This window comes from Dreissena polymorpha, chromosome 2 (assembly GCF_020536995.1).
Source record: "Dreissena polymorpha isolate Duluth1 chromosome 2, UMN_Dpol_1.0, whole genome shotgun sequence".
Taxonomy (NCBI): Eukaryota; Metazoa; Mollusca; class Bivalvia; order Myida; family Dreissenidae; genus Dreissena; species Dreissena polymorpha.
The window spans coordinates 70190845-70212269 of record NC_068356.1 but is presented as its reverse complement, the minus strand read 5'-3'; the positions used below and the strand labels follow the sequence as shown (position 1 = coordinate 70212269).

The 21425-nt window shown below is 35.1% G+C and overlaps 1 protein-coding gene across 13 annotated transcripts in view; it reads left to right on the top strand.

Moving 5' to 3' along the window:
- LOC127867508 (5'-AMP-activated protein kinase catalytic subunit alpha-2-like) overlaps positions 1 to 21425 on the top strand; it is a 58938-nt gene that overhangs the window by 25575 nt on the left and 11938 nt on the right. For 2 of the 13 annotated variants that reach the window (XM_052408700.1, XM_052408693.1), the window contains 8 exons: positions 7905 to 7944; positions 9092 to 9181; positions 11358 to 11428; positions 11807 to 11872; positions 12242 to 12380; positions 12906 to 12932; positions 17013 to 17054; positions 19673 to 19714. In XM_052408700.1, coding sequence (XP_052264660.1) covers positions 7905 to 7944; positions 9092 to 9181; positions 11358 to 11428; positions 11807 to 11872; positions 12242 to 12380; positions 12906 to 12932; positions 17013 to 17054; positions 19673 to 19714 — 517 coding nt within the window. Of the gene's footprint in view, positions 1 to 612; positions 637 to 2570; positions 2619 to 7904; positions 7945 to 9091; positions 9182 to 11357; positions 11429 to 11806; positions 11873 to 12241; positions 12381 to 12905; positions 12933 to 14114; positions 14207 to 17012; positions 17055 to 18571; positions 18999 to 19672; positions 19715 to 21425 lie in introns of those variants that run through there. The other 11 variants (XM_052408698.1, XM_052408690.1, XM_052408695.1 and 8 more) reach the window with 11 other exon arrangements.

Here is a 21425-nt window from a genome sequence, read left to right as displayed (position 1 = left end):
AGCAACACAGAATTCGACAAAAAAAGTACATAGATTACTAACTTGTTATTGACTTCTGTCTATGCAGACTTGTAGAAACTTACTCGTTATTGACTTTTGTCTATGCAGACTTGTAGATTACTTACTCGTTATTGACATCTGTCTATGCAGATTTGTAGATTACTTACTCATTATTGACTTCTGTCTATGCAGACTTGTAGATTACTTACTCGTTATTGACATCTGTCTATGCAGACTTGTAGATTACTTACTCATTATTGACTTGTGTCTATGCAGACTTGTAGATTACTTACTCGCTATAGACATCTGTCTATGCAGACTTGTAGATTACTTACTCATTATTGACTTCTGTCTATGCAGACTTGTAGATTACTTACTCGTTATTGACTTCTGTCTATGCAGACTTGTAGATTACTAACTTGTTATTGACTTCTGTCTATGCAGACTTGTAGATTACTTACTCGTTATTGACTTCTGTCTATGCAGACTTGTAGATTACTTACTTGTTACTTACTTCTGTCTATGCAGACTTGTAGTTTACTTACTCGCTATTGAATTCTGTCTATACAGACTTGTAGATTACTTACTCGTTATTGACATCTGTCAATGCAGACTTGTAAGGGTTGGACACCATTGGTATGGCATATTTTGGCTATTTGATGACAGTTGTTGAAATTTCAATAGTTCTGTTATTATGTTTATTTTTATTTTGAGCAATTTATGAAGTTGTCCATTTCAGGATAAAAAGGTTTTGTTCGTAATACACAAATTCATACAACATTTTTTCAGGTGATATTGTTTAGTCTGTTAATGACAGCTAAATTTATTACCAGTTTCCTTCATTTAGGGCAAAATCGGTCCTAAAAACAACAACAAAAAACAAACTTTTGATTGTTTTTATAAGGCTTTGAAAGCATTTGCTTCCTTGTTCTGATTTTGATGCTCAATGACATCGAAAAGACAAGAGCAAAAGAACAGAACACATTTAAATCAGTTGTAGAATTGTTGGAGAAACTTTGGTTAAACCTTTATGCATTAACTGCATGCAAGTATAAGGAGCATTTATGGCTTTAACTTATCGTAATGTTTACAAAATAATGAAGTTGTTGAAGTTTTCATAAGTTGTTGATGTGTATGGTACTGAAAGATATGTTTTAGCTTTTATTCATTTTCATGAAGCAAAGGCAAGAGGTTCTGCCAAAAAAACAGCGTATTTGGGTTATGAATAAATGGTTAAAGTAATCATTTAAGAGTCTCATTTTTAGCTTGGCTGTTTTTCTGAGATATTCTCATAGTCAGCTCGTCGTGTCGTCCCTTGTCCACCGTCCAAGTCATGCTAAAACCTTGACATTTTGCTCTAAAATCAAAGTGCTTCAACCTACAACTTTGAAACTTCATAGGTAGATGCACCTTGATGAGTTCTCCATGCCACTCGTATTTTGGGTGCACTAGGTCAAAGGTCAAGGTCACTGTCACCTCTAAAAAAAAAAAAATTCTGACAAGCTTTTATTTATTCAAAACTGCACCTGCAGCCAAGGGTTGGCACCCGTTATGCAGTGCTCTTGTTTTTGCTCATCTGAGCATGCAGAGTTCAGGTTTCTAATGCTAGGAGTAATGCTGTTTGTTGTGTCAAGTTTGTGATGGTTACCACTTTAAAAGCATCATTTGTTCATCCAATCTGGATAAACCTGGTCAGAGTGTTTTAGTGGGGAATAGCTAGGCCAAGTTCTTATCTAGGTCACAAGGTCAAATCTTAGAAAAACCTTTTTATCACTCTTGAGGCCACAATAAGGGCTCAATTTTAATGAAATTTGGTCTAAACGTTTATCTTGACAATATTTTGATCGAATTAGAATCTGGGTATAGTTGTGTTTTAAAACTAGGTCACTAGGTCAAATCTTAGAAACCCTTGAAAAAAAATTTTTGTGACGCAGTCTTGAAGAAACTTGGGTTTAATGTGTGTCCTTACATTTGTAAAGGCTGTGTTTGAATCTGGGTCATGTGCGTCCAGAAACTTGGTCTCCAGGTCAAAACATGAAAAACCTTAATACATGTACAAATCTATAGAGGCCACATTTATGAGATGAGTTTGATCACCATGCTTATTTTAATGTAAACAGAAGTTGTTTTATTTTTAAGTTTTGGGTCTAACTCAACCCTGAGTCTGAAGAGGAATGTGTGCCCTTTCCCCCATAAGAAGCAAAATGAAAATGGCTTTTGCAACCAGCATAAAGCCAGAACAGGCTTCGAGCAACTGGCAGTCTTTTCAGGTTTAATGCTGTTTGCTGCTCATCGGTAACTAAGGGTTTGAACTGAAGCCATTAAAACTTGAATTTAGTAAGAAAGGTATTCAATTAAATGTTACTCACTTAGGGACTGATTATGCGTCAAAAAACGTATCTATGTAGGAAAGGGATAGCTTGAGATTTGAGATTGTTAGTGCCCTTTTCCACAAGCTCAATACTCAGCTGAGTGGAAACTCAAATCTCATGACTGAGGTGAGCTAAAAAATTGGGCATGTTTGTGATACTGGGCCTTGTTGTCCATGTCTGCTGTTTTTAAACTTAAAGGACCAGACTGTAAAGCCTACAAAAGGAGCTGCAGCCAAGGGCCAGCTGGTGAGACAAGAGTCTGCACATGATACGCATGTCTAGTAGCCACCCAGAGAACAGCCAGCTGTATATTTTACACCACCTGAACATTAGCCCAGTTATAAATTAGGAGACAAATTACAGAAGCTTGCTTGTTGAAAGTACATCAATTTGAAATTTTAACTATATTCATAAATCAAATTTATCTTCAACAAAGTAACTGTAAATGTTTTATTGTAAATTGTGTATATGCTCCTTTCTTCATTGTGTAAATACCATATGTGATAAAAAAAAGAAGGTAAACTAAATTTTAGTTATGTAGCCCATTCGGTTTAGTTTATGATGAGCAGTATATTGTCCTTGTTATAACTTTTACATATCTGCAAATGCCTGGAGTTGGCTTTTGTCTGTGAAGGCTTTTGTGCAGATTCCAATGTGCACTCTTTATGTGCACTATATTGCGAGGGAGAGTGTGACTTAATGCTAGTCCAACCTTGTAGTAGTCATCTTCTTGATTGTTTGATGAATAGTTATTAGTAGAAGTAATATGTTGTTATTAAGCTGCTTCATGCGAAAATGAGTCTTATGCCATATGTGAACTGCATAGCTCCAGACCAGCCTGCGCATTCTCGCCTTCAGGCCAGTCTGCTGTAACACATGCAAGGTTTCGTGTGTACCATTAGCCAACAGGGTAACTTCTGACAAGACACTGCACTACTTTGACATGCTCTAGTTTAGTCTAGTCTAGGATTATTTTCACTTGTATCCTGTGTTTGCTGAAGAATAAGTTGACAGTTAATCAATTTGTTGCTATACAATGATACAAATCACACCTGTTTTATTATACACCCACAAACGAAGTTCAGGAGGGTATATAGGAGTGAGCTGGTTGGTCGGTCTGTCAGTCTGTATTAAGTGTCCGCTCTCTAATTCAAGTTGTTTTCATCCGATTTTCACCAAACTTGGTCAGATTTTGAATCTAGATGATGTCTAGGTCAAGTTCGAATATGGGTCATGCCGGGTAAAAAACCAGGTCACAAACTAGGTCACGGGGTCACTTAGTGCGTTTTTTAACATTCAGCATGGTGTCCGCTCTCTATTTCAAGTAGTTTTCATCTGATCTTCACCAAATTTGGTCAAAAGTTGTATCTAGATGCTCTTAAGGCCAAGTTCGATCATGGACCATGCCAGATAAAAAACTAGGTCATGGGGGTCACTTAGTATGTTTTTGTTTTTGTTCATCGTTGAGTATGACAGACATTAATATGGTTGTCCCATTTTTTATGCCCCCCTTCGAAGAAGAGGGGGTATATTGCTTTGCTCATGTCGGTCGGTCTGTCGGTCCGTCCACCAGGTGGTTGTCAGACGATAACTCAAGAACGCTTGGGCCTAGGATCATGAAACTTCATAGGTACATTGATCATGACTCGCAGATGACCCCTATTGATTTTGAGGTCACTAGGTCAAAGGTCAAGGTCACGGTGACCAGAAATAGTAAAATGGTTTTTGAATAATAACTCAAGAACGCATACGCCTAGGATCATGAAACTTCATGGGTAGATTGATCATGACTCGCAGATGACCCCTATTGATTTTGAGGTCACTAGGTCAAAGGTCAAGGTCACGGTGACCCGAAATAGTAAAATTGTTTTTGGATGATAACTCAAGAACACATACGCCTAGGATCATGAAACTTCATAGGTAGATTGATCATGACTTGCAGATGACCCCTATTGATTTTGAGGTCACAAGGTCAAAGGTCAAGGTCACGGTGACCCGAAATAGTAAAATGATTTTCGGATGATAACTCAAGAACGCTTTTGCCTAGGAACATGAAACTTCATAGGTACATTGATCGTGACCCGCAGATGACCCCTATTGATTTTCAGGTCACTAGGTCAAAGGTCAAGGTCACAGTAACAAAAATCGTATTCACACAATGGCTTCCACTACAACGCACAGCCCCTATGGGGGGCATGCATGTTTTACAAACAGCCCTTGTTTCTTTTTGGTGTCATTGCATGAATATGAAAAACTTAAGATGCTGTCAAAATATACAGCTGGATTCAGAAGGCTAGTGGATAGACAAATTGACTCCATCATGTTTGAGGGACTTTTATTTGTCCTGATTACAAACAAAATTTAATAATATATGAATCACATGGCTCTTGTTCAAATAAATAATGTTTCTTTTATTGTTTAAAAAATGAACATTCGTTAAAGATCTCAGAAGATTTTGAGTTGAGTATGTCATAGAATGCTTGTAGATTTATACAATTTTATAGTTGCGTACGGCAATGTATTGACATAGTGACACTATGTAACTTAGTGATAAGTCACTGGATATTTGTGTATTGCATCTCATCAAGTGTTCATTCGAATTCTTAAGCCCTGTATTTGAAAAATCTGTACATATATATTTAAATGAAATGTTAAGCTTGCTTAAACACAATCTGCTTATGTTGAACTTTTGTGATGACCTTTTTTCATTTGTCCATAATGTGTTCTCAACATTTATGTTGTCCAGAGGCCACATTTATTGCCAAATCTTCATGACACTTTATTAACATGTTTCCAAATTATATTTCAGCTAAGTCTGAAACTTGACCACTTGGAGTCAACAATAAGTTACTGATTCAAATTAAATTAAAAGCTTTTGAATACTCTTAGATGCCAAATTTGTTGTCCATTATTTTTTAAACTTGATCAGAATATTTGTCCTAATTGAATCTCGGCAGAGTTCAAAAACTGGATGGCATGGGGTGAAAAACTAACTCATTAGGTCAAATTAAAGAATAAGCCAGTGATCTCTCATGCGGCCAAATTTATTGACCAATTTTCATGATTGGTCAGAACATTTGCGAAATTATATTTCACCCAAGTTTGAAACTGGATCATTTGCAGTGAATTATTAGGTCTCTAAGTGATGCGAAAAAAAACAACTTGTGAACACTTTAAAGGCAACATTTATTGCCCATAATTTCATGAAACTTCGTTAAAAAAGTTCTCTGAATGATATCTTGGTCGAGTTCGATACTGGGTTATTTGTAAAAAACTAAGAAGTAAAAAACTAGGTCACTGGGTCAAATAAATGAGAAGCTTTAGAAAACTTGTGAAGCCACATTTTTTGTTAAATCACCATGAAATTTGCTCACAATTTTTGTTGTAATTAGATCTTGGCATAGTTCTTAAATGGTTCAAGAAACATCACAACACTTGATCAACTCAGTTCATCTCTTCTTGTCTCATGTTAGCTCTTCTTGTCTCATGTTAGCTCTTCTTGTCTCATGTTAGCTCTTCTTGTCTCATGTTAGCTCTTCTTGTCTCATGTTAGCTCTTCTTGTCTCATGTCAGCTCTTCTTGTCTCATGTTAGCTCTTCTTGTCTCATGTTAGCTCTTCTTGTCTCATGTTAGCTCTTCTTGTCTCATGTCAGCTCTTCTTGTCTCATGTTAGCTCTTCTTGTCTCGTGTTAGCTCTTCTTGTCTCATGTTAGCTCTTCTTGTCTCATGTTAGCTCTTCTTGTCTCATGTCAGTTTTTTTTGTCTCATGTTAGCTCTTCTTGTCTCATGTTAGCTCTTCTTGTCTCAGTTCAGCTCTTCTTGTCTCATGTTAGCTCTTCTTGTCTCATGTCAGCTCTTCTTGTCTCATGTTAGCTCTTCTTGTCTCATGTTAGCTTTTCTTGTCTCATGTCAGCTCTTCTTGTCTCATGTTAGCTCTTCCTGTCTCATGTCAGCTCTTCTTGTCTTATGTTAGCTCTTCTTGTCTCATGTTAGCTCTTCTTGTCTCATGTTAGCTCTTCTTGTCTCATGTTAGCTTTTCTTGTCTCATGTTAGCTCTTCTTGTCTCATGTTAGCTCTTCTTGTCTCATGTTAGCTCTTCTTGTCTCATGTTAGCTCTTCCCGCTCATGTTAGCTCTTCTTGTCTCATGTTAGTTCTTCTGGTCTCATGTTAGCTCTTCTTGTCTCATGTTAGCAACCTAAAGCTTTTGCCTGCTCGTTCAACATATAATTTATATGACAAGATCATTAAAACTTGCTTAATATAATGAAATATAAAATAAGAGTTGTTGTTACTTGTCACTACTCTGACAAGCTCAAGTTCGCATCAGTGATAGAATGGACTCCCAAGTGCTTCCAGTATTGTTAAGTGCCATCCAAGACCTTTTCCACACAGTTCATCATACATTTGTTCAGGAATCATCCATTTTGTAACCTTTATATAGTATCATAAAGTGAATGTGCTTGCTTTGTAGACAGCGCTTATTATTCAAATATATTTTTTTGAATATTTTGTAAAGCATGCACAAGTCTGAATAAATTATAACTCTCAAAAAACCTAGTATTTGTACAAATTTAAACAAGTCACGAGATAAAACAAGTAATGGTTTGAAAGGATAGTTGTTTTCAGGATTAATTTTACAGCTTTGTAAACAATTTAAGCATGGAAATCAAGTGTTGTTTTGTTTGTGTGTCAGTGAATATATGATACCTAGTGTAATACCAAGTTGTGAATGAGGATACCTTTTCTCCATGAAGGAGCGCACATCATGATATGAGCCTGGCTGTGGGAAAATGGGGCTTAATGCAGTCAGCACAGGCTAATCAGGGACAATTTGTTCTGCCTAAACTGGATTTTTGCTAAAAAGATACTTTCTTTAACGAAAAATACAAGTTAAGCGGAAGGTTATGTCCTTAATTCTACTGTTCAGACTTCACAGGCTAATCTGGGATGATACTTTTTGCACATGCATTAAGCCCAGTTTTGCCAGAGCAAGTCTCATAAATGTGTGTGCAACTGTTATCAAATTATCACCAAGTTTATATGATATATTGATAAAGATAAGATAATGGCGTTAATCTATTTGGGTGATGATCTTATGTAATTGAGACATGAGGAAACAAATTAAATTGTATTTTCATCAATTGGGCATTATCTAAATCTAAAAAAAATCTGCAAAACTGATAGTAAAGTTTATTGATAAGTTTCATTTGTAGAAATAGTTCCAATATTAAACCACAGTTTATACTTTAAAGCACTGATGTTTCAGTACTCATTGTTCAGCCATAAATAAAAGATACAAATGTGTGTTATTCATAACTTTTGAGAATTGCTATTACTACATGTATAATGCAGAGTAAAACGCAGCTTGACATTAAATGTATACAATACATAATGGATATAATAGGTTGTTACAATTATAAGTTGCAATATATCAAAAACATGCTAGACTCTTAGAAGTTAGATTTTTTAAATTTGACTTTTCACCTGCTTTATTACCAAAGTTAAAAATGAACAACTTATTTTGTTTCCAGCAAACAAGTGGATTAAAACCACACCCAGAAAGAATGCCAGGTAAGATAAGAATACAATAGGAATTAATTATGGTTTATTTACTTGTTCATGTCTTAAACTCTGGTACTCTGGTACTGATATTTAAACAAGACATAAACAAGTCTTAAATTAGTCCCAATTTAAAGTTAAGCAAAGAAAAATGTAGTTTGCATAACAGTTAGCCATCCCTTAAAAAACTGAATTAATAACCGTTAATCATTTTAAGAGTTATGTATGTTTTATTGTACAGATCAATTTATTTCCAGATTCAATGGTGTACAATATTCTGTACAAATTTATAAGGCTTTAACAGGAAATTTGACTAACCCCCTTCTTGTTTGCATTTCTAAACATTATAACTCAAGTCACTGTTGTGTTCCCTTCGCTGCACCAAAACAGAGAGCAGGGTTACAAATGAAAAGTTATTTTTAGCTCACCTGTCACGAAGTGACATGGTTAGCTTATGTGACCGTGTGATGTCCCGCGTCTGTTGTGTGTGCGTGTGTGCGTCCGTCAACAATTTGTTTGTGTAGACAGTAGAGGGCACAGTTTTCATCCAATCTTTATGAAATTTGGTCAGAATATTTATCTTCATGAAATCTGGGTTGGGTTTATTTGGGTCATCTGGGGTCAAAAACTAGGTCACTGGGTCAAACAGTAGGTCACATAATAGGTCAAATAATAGAAAAACCTTGTGAAGACAATAGAGGTCGCAGTTTTCATCCAATCTTTATGAAATTTGGTCAGAATGTTTATCTTGATGAAATCTGGGTTGGGATTGTATTTGGGTCATCTGGGGTCAAAAACTAGGTCACTAGGTCAAAAACTAAGTCAAATAATAGAAAAACCTTGTGTAGACAATAGAGGTCGCAGTTTTCATCCAATCTTTATGAAATTTGGTCAGAATGTTTATCTTGACGAAATCTGGGTTGGGATTGTATTTGGGTCATCTGTGGTAAAAAAACTAGGACAGTTGGTCAAATAATAGAAAAACCGTCAACAATTTGTTTGTGTAGACAGTAGAGGTCATAGTTTTCATCCAATCGTTATGAAATTTGGTCAGAATGTTAACTTGATGAAATCTGGGTTGGGATTGTATTTGGTTAGTCAAGTGAGCAATTCAGGGCCATCATGGCACTCTTGTTTATATGAACTTTCTACATTTTAGAAATGAAGGATGTTACACAGACCCTTGACCCTCTCCTTACAACTATGAACAAAACACAGACACCAGCCAAGAAAGCCAAGTGGCATTTAGGTAAGCCAACACTAGCCAAGTGACATTTAGGTAAGCCAACATTAGGCAAGTGGCATTTAGGTAAGCCAACACTAGGCAAGTGGCATTTAGGTAAGCCAACACTAGGCAAGTGACATTTAGGTAAGCCAACACTAGGCAAGTGGCATTTAGGCAAGCCAACACTAGGCAAGTGGCATTTAGGAAAACCAACACTTGGCAAGTGGCATTTAGGTAAGCCAACACTAGGCAAGTGGCATTTAGGTAAGCCAACACTAGGCAAGTTGCATTTAGGTAAGCCAACACTAGGCAAGTGGCATTTAGGTAAGCCAACATTAGGCAAGTGGCATTTAGGTAAGCCAACACTAGGCAAGTGGCATTCAGGTAAGCCAACACTAGGCAAGTGACATTTAGGTAAGCCAACACAAGCCAAGTGGCATTTAGGTAAGCCAAAATTGCATATAAATAAAAACTTGACCCTAGAACAGCAACTATTTTATTAGTATATGATTTGTTTTGTTTGGTGACATGTGATCCCTCTTATTATGAACATCACCCCAAGTTAACTCACAGGTGTGACTGCATGATACAAGAGCCCCTGTTCCATGGGTTACCCAGAGTCTCTAAGTGCCCCTGTGTGAAACACCATGGCTTAATGAGAAATGCAAAAAGATTAGCCTTACCAGAAGCCCAAATAGCAAAGTTCTACTTATATTTCTTATTAGCTTCCACATTTCTAAATGGCTGCTAACATTTCTATATTGGTTCTATTTCAGAAAATATATTTTTAACTTAGAAATTTTATGTGTATGTTTTGTTGAAAGTGTTTTTTGTCTGCCCTTCATTACGACTATGAGTATACTAGGATACCATTTCTTCTATTTAGAGCCACCAGTTGTTTTCTTTGGCAGAGATATGAATTCCATTCACACTTGTTCATCTCTTTTGTATTTTATTATGATGGCACTGTGATATATGCTTCTATCCCCATGTTTTGAGAAGTCATGTAAGCTTTCAATGACAACCGGCAGCCCAGGTTTGTGGATTTAAATAGCCTTTGCCTTCTATTTACATGAGATATTAACCACCAGTTTCCATTGTCTAGGTTTGTCTTCAAGAAGTAAGACCAGGCTCCATGTACACAAGATCTTGCAAAAAACTCCCTCCAATGCTATTATCAAAGACACAAATGAACATTTTGATTCGTAACAAGTGTTATTTATTATGTTCTGTAGTGTTTAATATAGAACATCAGAGGGGTATGGCACTTGACTTCAAATGCGTTTTGTTTTTGGATAAAAGCAGAAATAAGAATTTACTTTTTTTTATCTAAGTCAATATTTCAATGCATAGTGCAACAACTATTTACATTGAAACATAAGAAATGTTAACTTTTTATGGACAAGAAAGCATTGGCAATGCCTAAATAGAGCAATAATGTTCACTAATTAAATTTAAATGTTAAAGTAATGTAAATTAAAGTAAATTTAGGAGTCAAAATAAGGAGTTAACACAAAATGCTCTTATGCTCATAGCTTTTCTAAAAAACATTTATTACATTTCGGAATATTTTGTGGACAGGTATTTAATAACTTTCAGGTCATGCTCTATAACATTTTATGATAATAATGATTTTAAAAAATATATATTTAAATTAATGTAAAGATTTATCTAGATAAGCAAAATCGACTTTTCGCTTAATTATTTTCTAAGTTGCAATAAATAGTTGCAAACATGCATTTGTTTCAGTAAAATTAGTTAACAAACCTCCATAAGTCGGCATATTTATATCTTCTTCCCTTTGTAATAATAAAACAAAACATTTGTGATTCCACAGTAAATCGAGGCTGTAAAAAGATGACAATTATAAACAGCTTTTAAGTACTATTTAAAACACAATAATACCATCATTCTGATGAATCAAGATACAAAGCGGTAAGCTCACTGCCCCTCCATCTAATCTTATCACTTCGCAATAATTTGTATCTGATATAAGGTCAAAACAAAGGCCCCTTATAAGGAAAATATTAGCAGTTTATGAAAAGGCACCATCGGCTAAAATCAGTATGTATGATGTAAAACTGATCTAAAAAATCAGTACTAAAACGCGAAATCTTTCATGTTAGTCTTGGTTTTAAAAATTAAACAAAGTGAAGTTCAAAACATCTTGATCTGCATGTGACATCCATGCGTGTTCCAGGCATCCGATCCCAAAGCAAGCCTCAGGACATCATGCATGAGGTTTTCCGAGCCATGAAGACACTGGGCTTTGTAAGTCGTCATTTGTACATAGAACAGAATGCATATGTTGCTTCTTGACCATGAATTCAAAGTCATGAAAATGCAAGGATTTTTTTAAGATGTCTTTTTGTGTATAAAACATTAAAATAGTAAAATAGGTTGCCTCTTAACCATAATGAATCACAACAATGAAAACCTTGACTTTTCACTCATTTGGATCTGTCATAAAAATAAATTTGTAAAGAGGTTTGATATTTTGAAATTCAATTATACTTATTGTATTTAGGTCTTATTAATATTTGAGGTGAACATTCAATGTTTATACAGTAATTTGAAATAAACTGCGTTAAATTATCATTCTTTGAATACTAATAGTATTATTATGAATTTACCATCTCTTGCTTTCAGGAATGGAAAGTTGTGAATAACTACCATGTTCGAGTGAGGAAGACGAATCCTGTCACAAACAGACAGGTGAGTATAATGTGATAAAGCCAATAGGTAGAGCAAAATTTTAGTACCTTACATATTTGGTGAGCTTTTTATGCACCCACAAAGCTAATTACATTTAGCATTGCACTCGCCTGTTTGTTCAACACATTGAATGTATGTACATCCGAGTTTATCCATTTACCACATCTTGTCCTGACTGTTACTTGAACAGTTTAAAAATAAGTTTCCAAGCAACACCTGTGTCTTAAATGCAAAGGTCAAGGTCACGCTTACAGGTAGAATGTCAGATATTGCATACAACTTTTTTTATGGAAAGTATCTTAAAAATTGTCCTCGCTTACTTAATTTATCTTGCCCAGTTTTGACTGGTGTATATTCTTTGAATTTCAGACGAAGATGAGCCTACAGCTCTATCAGGTTGATACCAAGAGTTTCCTGCTTGACTTCAAAAGCCTTCTTGACAATGAAGAAAATGGTTCCCTGCCCACCATAACCAGCATGGTGGCTTCCCGCGAAAGCTCTGACAATGGTAGGCTTTTGAAAGCATGAAAATATTCATGGAAATTGTATTTAAACATGTCCATGACTGGGTGTCTTGTTATGCTAAAATATTTACTTCATTAGTGTTTATTTTAACTCTGCATCTTGTGTAACATCAAAATATCACTAAAATACAAAGTAAACCCTACAAATTCAGTAATTTTTCAATAATGCATCCTTTATGTTCAGGAAATCATAATGTTTCGCTTGGAAGGTTTGTTTACCTTACTAATTGGCTTAATTTTTGGTCAACATAGTAAAAGTTTAAAGAACTGCCATTTATTAATCAGCAAGCATGTAAATTTGTTAGATATAAGAAAACACAACTTTGATAAAGTGATGACTCTAACCTGAATGAATGAAATTCAAAAATTGGAGTAAAATGTGACTCATTAAATATCATTCCAAAAAATGGGCTACGTGTTTCCTTAAGGAATTGTGATTTTGTTATGCCGGAGCTTTGATAATTGTTCATCTATATAAACAATAATCACATGCCGTGCATCATTTTAAGTGCTCGTCGGGACGCGTAGTTTCTCAGGTAACATGGTGCTTCTTTTTACCTGTTTTTTTCTTTCTTTTGGAATGGCAGAAGCTTTGACGTTTGCTATTTTTCTTAGTGCTTGTTTCTTTTGTGACACTAACTTGAACTGTATCTCCAACCACTTGGAGATCGTATTGTATTGGACCAAAGATTGCTTAGCATTTAGCTTGGTTTAATTTTAAGAACGTTATTTGGATATAATGATTGTCTTTTTCAACGCAATGCATGTTGTAAGTCTTACATTCTTTACTGTTGCTTTAGATAGAGGTACACACATTGCAGACATATTTATTGTACTTCACTGAAAGAACTTGTTTGCTGTTTAATGCTGTGATTGTTGTTTTTCTGTCATGCACTGGCAAGATGATGTATAACTTCACCTAGGCATTCTTGTGTAACATGCAGAGAACTCAGATAGAATAGTGTCTTAATCATAGATGAGGTATTTTTACCTCCTCCCTTGATATAGGTGTCACATTCAATCTTAACCTTGCAATTGTACAGCACCTGCGTACACCTTTATACTAGTTGAACAAAAAAGAAAATGTTATTAACATAAGACATGAGAATTGCAAACACAGATTTTAGACGCTAGCTAAATTCTCATTCTTTGTCTGCCTTATTTTAGGACTCTTCCAGGGTTATTTGGTCAAGGTCATTGTATTGGAAATTTGTGTTCGCTATAGAGTTAATATTATTACTGGTCTATAAATTAAGATAATTCTTCTTGGCTTGAAATATAATGCTTATCTCCCTTTCTATAATAAAGTGATTTAAAGATGCAATATTGCAAGCAAATGCCTTTGCCACATAAGTCTGGGCAATTCTCTAGGCCTCTTATGCTAAAAATACACATAGTAACCCTCATGGACACAAGCTGAAGACAGTATTTTACCTTTAAGGGCTTGCACACATCCCTTGATCATTTAATAATCTGCCTTTTTTTGTGTGGGATAGGCATGGAATCTGCTCTTGTTTGAAAAATATACCGGCAACAATTTTTGAAAAATATCCACTGAAGTTTTTAGGTGAATGGTTAGAGCGCCAGTTGCATTTTAATGCAGCTGCGTATGCAAAGTCCACACCTGTCGCTTTAAATTCTGGTACTTTTATGATAATTTGTGATATAAGATATTTACTAAAAGCTTATCTGACGGACCAACATTGTTGACATTTCAGTGTTTGAAAAAGGTAGGTACATCACAAAATGTTCATACATGTATCATCAGCAGGCTATAGACAACCAAAGAATCTAATACAAACAAGACAATTCATTTTCAGGACATCGTGAATGAGTTTTATGATCCCACTTCATGAGGGATTGCGTATAGATTTTTTTCCATCGTTCTCACTTTTGTTCTCGCGTGTAACTTAAAAATTATTGGTGCTATAGGGATTAAATGAGATTTTGTTCATCATCATATTTTAGTTTCAATTATTTGGACATAATTGGAGTGATGGCTATTTGGTAGCAAAATATGACATTTCAAAACAAATTTCTGCTAGAAGGCGGAAGCTTTGCAAATACATTAACCAGAATGTGAACTTGCACACCTTCATATATTGGTTGAGATATTATTTACATTACCAGCGTTATGGCTGCTTTAAAAGCACACAATTACATTAAAAAAACTTGTGTCGCTTTTAACTCAAAGAGCATAAGCATTTCTTTGTTGGTTTAAAAAAGTCAAACTATTATGAATTATGTTATTTGATACATTGATTAAACACAACAATTTGGACACTGGTATAAAATACCCCGTAGGAAAAGTGTAAAGCCGTGGGGGTACATTATTAGGGAATCTACTATACACATTAATGGGTCTCAGTGCCCTATCTAAGCCGCCAATATAGTGCTGATAAGAATATATAAATGCCTTGGTATTTTTAGTTCTTTAGTATACAGATTCTTTGGTTGTCTTTAGGTCAACTACATGTATATGGCTTCTAGTTCGAGAGTTTTATCTGTTTATTCATATGCATCAGTTAGATTAGTTTCATTGTTCTGTTTAACTACCGTAAATCTACGAATATAATACAAAAACAAAACCCGGTCTGTACCCGATTATGAGACATCACTTGACCTTATTGTTATTGAAGTGCGCATGATAGCTGGCCAATCAACATTGAGCTCGCTTACACATGAAATGAGGTTTTCGAATGAAACGTGAGAACGGGAGGAGCTATCGGATAATATTGGGTCATTCATGCGCAGACACTGTATACTTTGAATACACAGTTTATATCGTCGTCTGCCTACAAAATAGCGACTGGACGCTAAATCGTATAAAGAGATTAGCAAATGGAAAAAAAAAGACAATACCCGTAAATAAATATTTCTTAGCTGACCACTATTTATCGTTCTACCGCATATTTACCAAATCTGAAGTAAAGAGTGGTTATTAAATAATTAGTTTTATGATGCTAATAGAGTCTATTACACCTGTCTGCCGATTGCCGAATTAAATTGAAAGGTGATAATTAATTAATTTGTTTTTTACTCCCAAACTAGCCTTAATGACAGCAGCGTATTTTAATTAAAGAGATGAAAAACACGAGCGGTTTAATTGTATTTTAAGTTATATTAAAGTATCGAGTTTGTAACACTTCAGAAAACTAATTCATCTAGACAACTATAAAAACGGAAGTAACCATTTTGTCTTCTTATTACTTTTATATTATTATAATTATTATCGTCCCGAATATTGTCAAATTGAATTAAATGTGAAAACAAAAAACAGCTTCTCTGCTTCTTTCTTTTGTAATTATGACTGCTTGACCCGGATGTCAGCAAGGGGCCTGTGTGTTATCGGTAACAATCAATGGTAATATAAACATTGGACAGAGATATTTATTATGCAATTGTCATAACAACAGCACTATAACACATCCCGATCAATATACCGGGTTATTACTGTGAAACCGATAGTTGACAAAAACCAAATTGATTTGCTATTTTCACAACACAAAAATATATTGACACATTTTTTCGGAAATGGCCGATTTCGGACACTGATTTTTTAGTGCGTATTTTACTCGGATTTTCAATTTTTACCGATAAATTTTGACCAAACTCGGGGGTGCGTATTATGCACGAGGATGTATTATATTCGTGGATTTACGGTACCATAATTTCTCCAATCCATTGGTGGAATGGCTGAGCAGCTAGGCTTTCTGTAGTGTGCAGCTCGATGCCCTTTGACTAGGCAGTATGTCAGATTGTGTTAAATATGGGTGGTTGCCATTGCGGTTTCACTGGAAGACAATTTTTTAAATACCCACATTTTCAGTAGTGTATAATGATGCATCATTGATCAATATCAGTGTAATATTGTATCATTGATCAATATCAGTGTAATATTGTATCATTGATCAATATCAGTGTAATATTGTAGTGTAGAAAAGATGTGCTTCTAATAACAAGCTGCAGCAACATACTCATTGCAACTCTTTGACTGCTCATTCAATATTGTGTTAAATTTCAACTAGAATTCAATAAAAAAGAATCCTTAATATAAATTAATTTGAAGAAATTAATTGTAATGTACAATAAAAGAATAACATTGCAATATATTAAGTGATAATAAACAATTACTTTCATGAAAAATGTTCCAGTGATACCTCTTATTCCTATATATCTTTCTGGAATATAATCATTCTTCTCTCCCATGGCGTTGCTTTAGGCTGTGTATGGAGTATTTCAAAGTTTTTTTACTAGTCCATCTGCCTCATTACAAGTGCATCCAGGGCATGCTCTACCATTCACCAAATTAGCCAATGGCTACACTTTAGAAAATTTGGCTCAAGACATTTCCATTTTTGTTTTCCTAATCACCTGTCAAATATCCAAAATAATAAGAATTCAGACATAAAAAGGTAAATTTAGCTACATTTTTTTGGATCCAGTGGAAGCCCAGGCATAGGGTAGACCTGCCCCTGTGACCCTTCAGGGGAAAGTTGCTTTAGGTTTGCTGCTTATGGCTGATTCATATGTTTTTGTGTTTAAGAATTACAAGATACAAAAATCTCCTTTGTTGAACACTTGTGAAAGTTTTGTTTCAAATATTTTATATGTAGGAAGATCAAGATCTTCAAGTATCAATCAGCTCCTTGCCACAGGTAGGAAAGGAAACTCACATGTGTATACTAGTATATCTTATGCAGAGTTGTATTTTCCTTGTTTTTTTTAATATGTTTTGTCATTTATGCTTTTTTAAGCATTCTACTTAATACTGTAAAGTTGCAATGCTTTATCAATAAATTGACGAGAGGCAAGAATTATTTGTAATACATAGTAAGTGAATCAATCAAAATGCTGATAGATTAGCTAAAATGAAAATGAGAAAAAAATTAATTGTAGGCAGTAAGTTCTCAGTGAAATTTTCTAGATATTACCGGTAGTTACAATATTTTAGGGATTTAAATTGAGCGGCTACAAATAAATGAACTTTTTTCATTCAATGTAGTTTAATCGTCAGTTTCATTGTTTAACACTACTGGTGTACCTGCTACCTTAAACAAGTGAAAACAACTTTTTTTTACTACATACATTAGTTGCTTGGCCTAGTGATTGTAATTTATGGACCTAATGATTGTAATTTATGGACCTAGTGATTGTAATTTATGGACCTAGTGATTGTAATTTATGGACCTAGTGATTGTAATTTATGGAAATAGTGAATGTAATTTATGGACCTAGTGATTGTAGTTTATTGACCTAGTGATTGTAATTTATGGAAATAGTGATTGTAATTTATGGAAATAGTGATTGTAATTTATTAACCAAGTGATGGTAATATCTGGACCTATCGAATGTAATTTTTAGCTCGGCTGTTTTCTGAGAAAACCCGCGGTATTGTCATAGCCAGCTCGTCGTCTGCCGTCCCCCGGCATCGTGCTAAAACCTTTACAATGGCTCTAAAATCAAAGTGGTTCCACCTACAACTTTGAAACTTCATATGTAGATGCACCTTGATGCGTTCTACATGCCACACCCATTTTTGGGGTCACAAGGTCAAAGGTCAAGGTCACTCTGACCTCTAAATATTTTTTTTAAAATTCTGACAAACTTTCATTTATGCAAAACTGCACCCGCAGCCAAGCGTTGGCACCCGTTATGCGGTGCTCTTGTTGGATGGAGTAATTGTAATGTGTGGACCTAGGGATTGTAATTTATTGACCAAGTGATTGTTATTTATGGACCAAGCTTTTTTGGATCTAGTGATTTTAATCAAAAGGACAGACTGCTGTTGACTTTGCATGAAAATGCTTATTCTTATGTATTCAGACGCCCAAATGTTGATGCATTAAATAGTCTTGTATAATGTCACACAGAATGCATATACCGGTACATCCCATGAAGAAATGATTGAAAAAGATATAGGTCATTAAAGTTCTTATATATAAAGCAAAGAAGCTGCAGTAAAAAGTCACATGTTATTATATTTCCTAAAGCATCTTAAATTAAACAATACTTGTTTATTAATGATATTGCTTAAAATGACAGATTTAATGTGTTTATGATATTGATATGATTGTAAATACCTGCTTTGAATGTACAGCAAATACTTTGTGTTCACTAATGGCAGCCTATGATTTTGAGAGACGAAACTAAAACATTTGTTGTATGATAACAGGCCCTCCCCCGGAGTTGTGTGAAGGTACAGGGGCATACCCACAGATTACACTCGGTTCGATTTTGTTTCTTAATATTCTATAATTTCTACATTACTCCAGAGATAGAAATAGCACACTGAATATAATTGGAAATTTACATACAGTGGTGGTCCAGAATTAAAAATTTTGGCCCAAAGGTACCCTATTTTAGGAATTGAGGCACAGGGGTAACCCACATCTGGAAATTGAGGCACATGGATGCCACTGTGCCTAAAGATGCGACTGAAAAGCCTGGACATCTATAGTATGCATGAAGAAATGTATTCAATGATTTAACCTCTCAACCTGCTTTAAAAGTATATATTTTACAAAAAACTTTAGGATTCAATGTTGCTGCTGGACAACTGTTCCTGATGAGGCGTTGTTAAATTCTATGCTACATGTAACACATGGTCTTTATTTGATGGTTTGAAATATATTTTATGTCAGAAACAATATGTCTGATATAATTTGAATGATATTATTTAATAAACCTGCATTGAAAAGTTTACTTATGAACCTGTGTACTAATTCACAGTCTAAAGATGCATGCTAATTATCAGTGTATGAGCATTATTACATAATATGTGCACCACTAGAACCACTGTTTTTAGCACACAGTTGGAGACGACTGGTCAGACAACAAACAACAATTTTTCTGCCTTATATAGTCTCAACTCCTTCAAATTCAATTTACAAAGATTAGTCCTTTAGTATAACATGCAATACAGTTGGGTAAGAGAAGTCTGTCTGTTATGTATGTTCAATGTAATTTGGCAGTTGAGCTCTTTCAGTTTTCTTTAGTTTTTACAAATCTAACCATTCCATTACTAGTACATTTATATGAATCTTAATAAACATTTCTAACTAAATAAAGTGAGTTCTACACATACACTTATTGTAATGAATTGTATGTGAAGGTAATTTGTGTAAGAAATGAAATACTCCTGGTTATTGTATACTGGGGTTTACATGAATTAAGAGAGTATGTGCACCATATGTATTAGGAGATAGCTTAAGAAGATTGGGACTGAACTATTTGAGCATGTAATCATGTTATGTGCTCACATCCCACCTTTCAGACACGCCCCCTCCTGGAACCAATATACTTCTTCTTCCTGCTGGTAAGTTGATTAATCTACAATATCCCAGAATGCCGGGCAGGGTTGTAACCACCTTATGTCATACTGTCAGTTGTACTACCCGAGAAGCATCCAAACTATATCAACCTGTTGTGTTATTGTTAAAGTGGCCCCAGAAATTTGTAACTACAGTTGTGTGTATAGCCAAGTAATGTAATGTTACAGAGCTACATGTATCATGTGTCACATCCAACTACCCTGGTGTTACAGAATGTAAATTTCCTTATTTAATTAATATTTATACTATTAATTAGTTATACCCTCAAAGTCCTATGTGTAAAATGTTGTTTTTTATTGTATGTAGTATTATGAACTTTTACTGCAACCACAATTAGGTATTGATAAATTGTTATAATTTCTATTGAAAATTAGAAGTTGAACTTTTTTGGTGCTTGTTTAATTGTGAGATTCACATTCAGATAAGCTGGTTTACTCGTACCATTTTTACACTTGCTTACAAAGCTTTGCTGCCATTTTATCATTACACTTGATGCGGCATATATCACCTTTACATCATTCATTGTCATGGTGTATGATAGCAGATGCAACTGAATGATTTTGTTGTGTTGAATCATCCTATATCTGGAGTTGACTAATAATACAAATACTATGATTACCACCACCCTCATAATCGTCAACTCTTTAATTACCACCAACATCATCGAGTTAACAGTCTCATAATAATCATCATCAGTTTCATTGTTGTAAGTAATAATGTAGACATATTGCAGTCTAAGCAGTATACATGCCATCATTATGCCCTATATATTAAGTTATAAGCATAAAGTACTGTTGTAACTTCATGTCTTAACAATGTAAGTTAGGCATTGCCCCATCTGGCCGGGAATTAGTTAGCTATGAATTGCACCATCTCGCAGGTTAGGTACTAATAAGCTATGTATTGTCCCATCTAGCTGGGCACATGTAAGCTATGTATTGTACCATCTAGCTGGGCTCATGTAAGCTATGCATTGCACCATCTAGCTGGACACTTTAAAGTTATGCATTGTCCCATCTAGCTTGGCACTTGTAAGCTATGCATCGCACAATCTAGCTGGGCACATGTAAGCTATGCATTTCTGCATCTAGCTTGGCATTTGTAAGTTATGCATTGCATCATCTAGCTGGGCTCTTTTAAGCTATGCATTGCCTCATTTAGCTTGGCACCTGTAAGCTATGCATTTAACCATCAAGCTTGGCACATGTAAGCTATGCATTGCAACACCTAGCTGGGCATATGTAAGCTATGAAATGATCCATCTAGCTGGGCATTTGTAAGCAATGTATTGCACCATCTAGCTTGGCACATGTAAGCTATTCAATGTCCCATCTAGCTGGGCATTTGTAAGCTATGCATTGCACCATCTAGTTGGGCACATGGAGGTTAAGCATTTTCCCATCTAGCTTGTCTATATATGCATTTCCCCATCTAGCTTGGTTATATGCATTTCCCCATCTAGCTTGGCCCTTTTAAGCTATGCATCGCCCCATCTAGCTGAGCACTTGTAAACTATTATTAGCCTATCTTACTGGGCACATGTAAGCTATGCATTGCACCATTTAGCTATGCACTTGTAAGCTATGCATTGGCGCATCTAGCTTGGCACTTGTAAGCTATGAACTGCACAATCTAGCCCAGCACTTGTAAACTATGATTATCCCATCTAACTGGGCACATGTAAGCTATGCATTG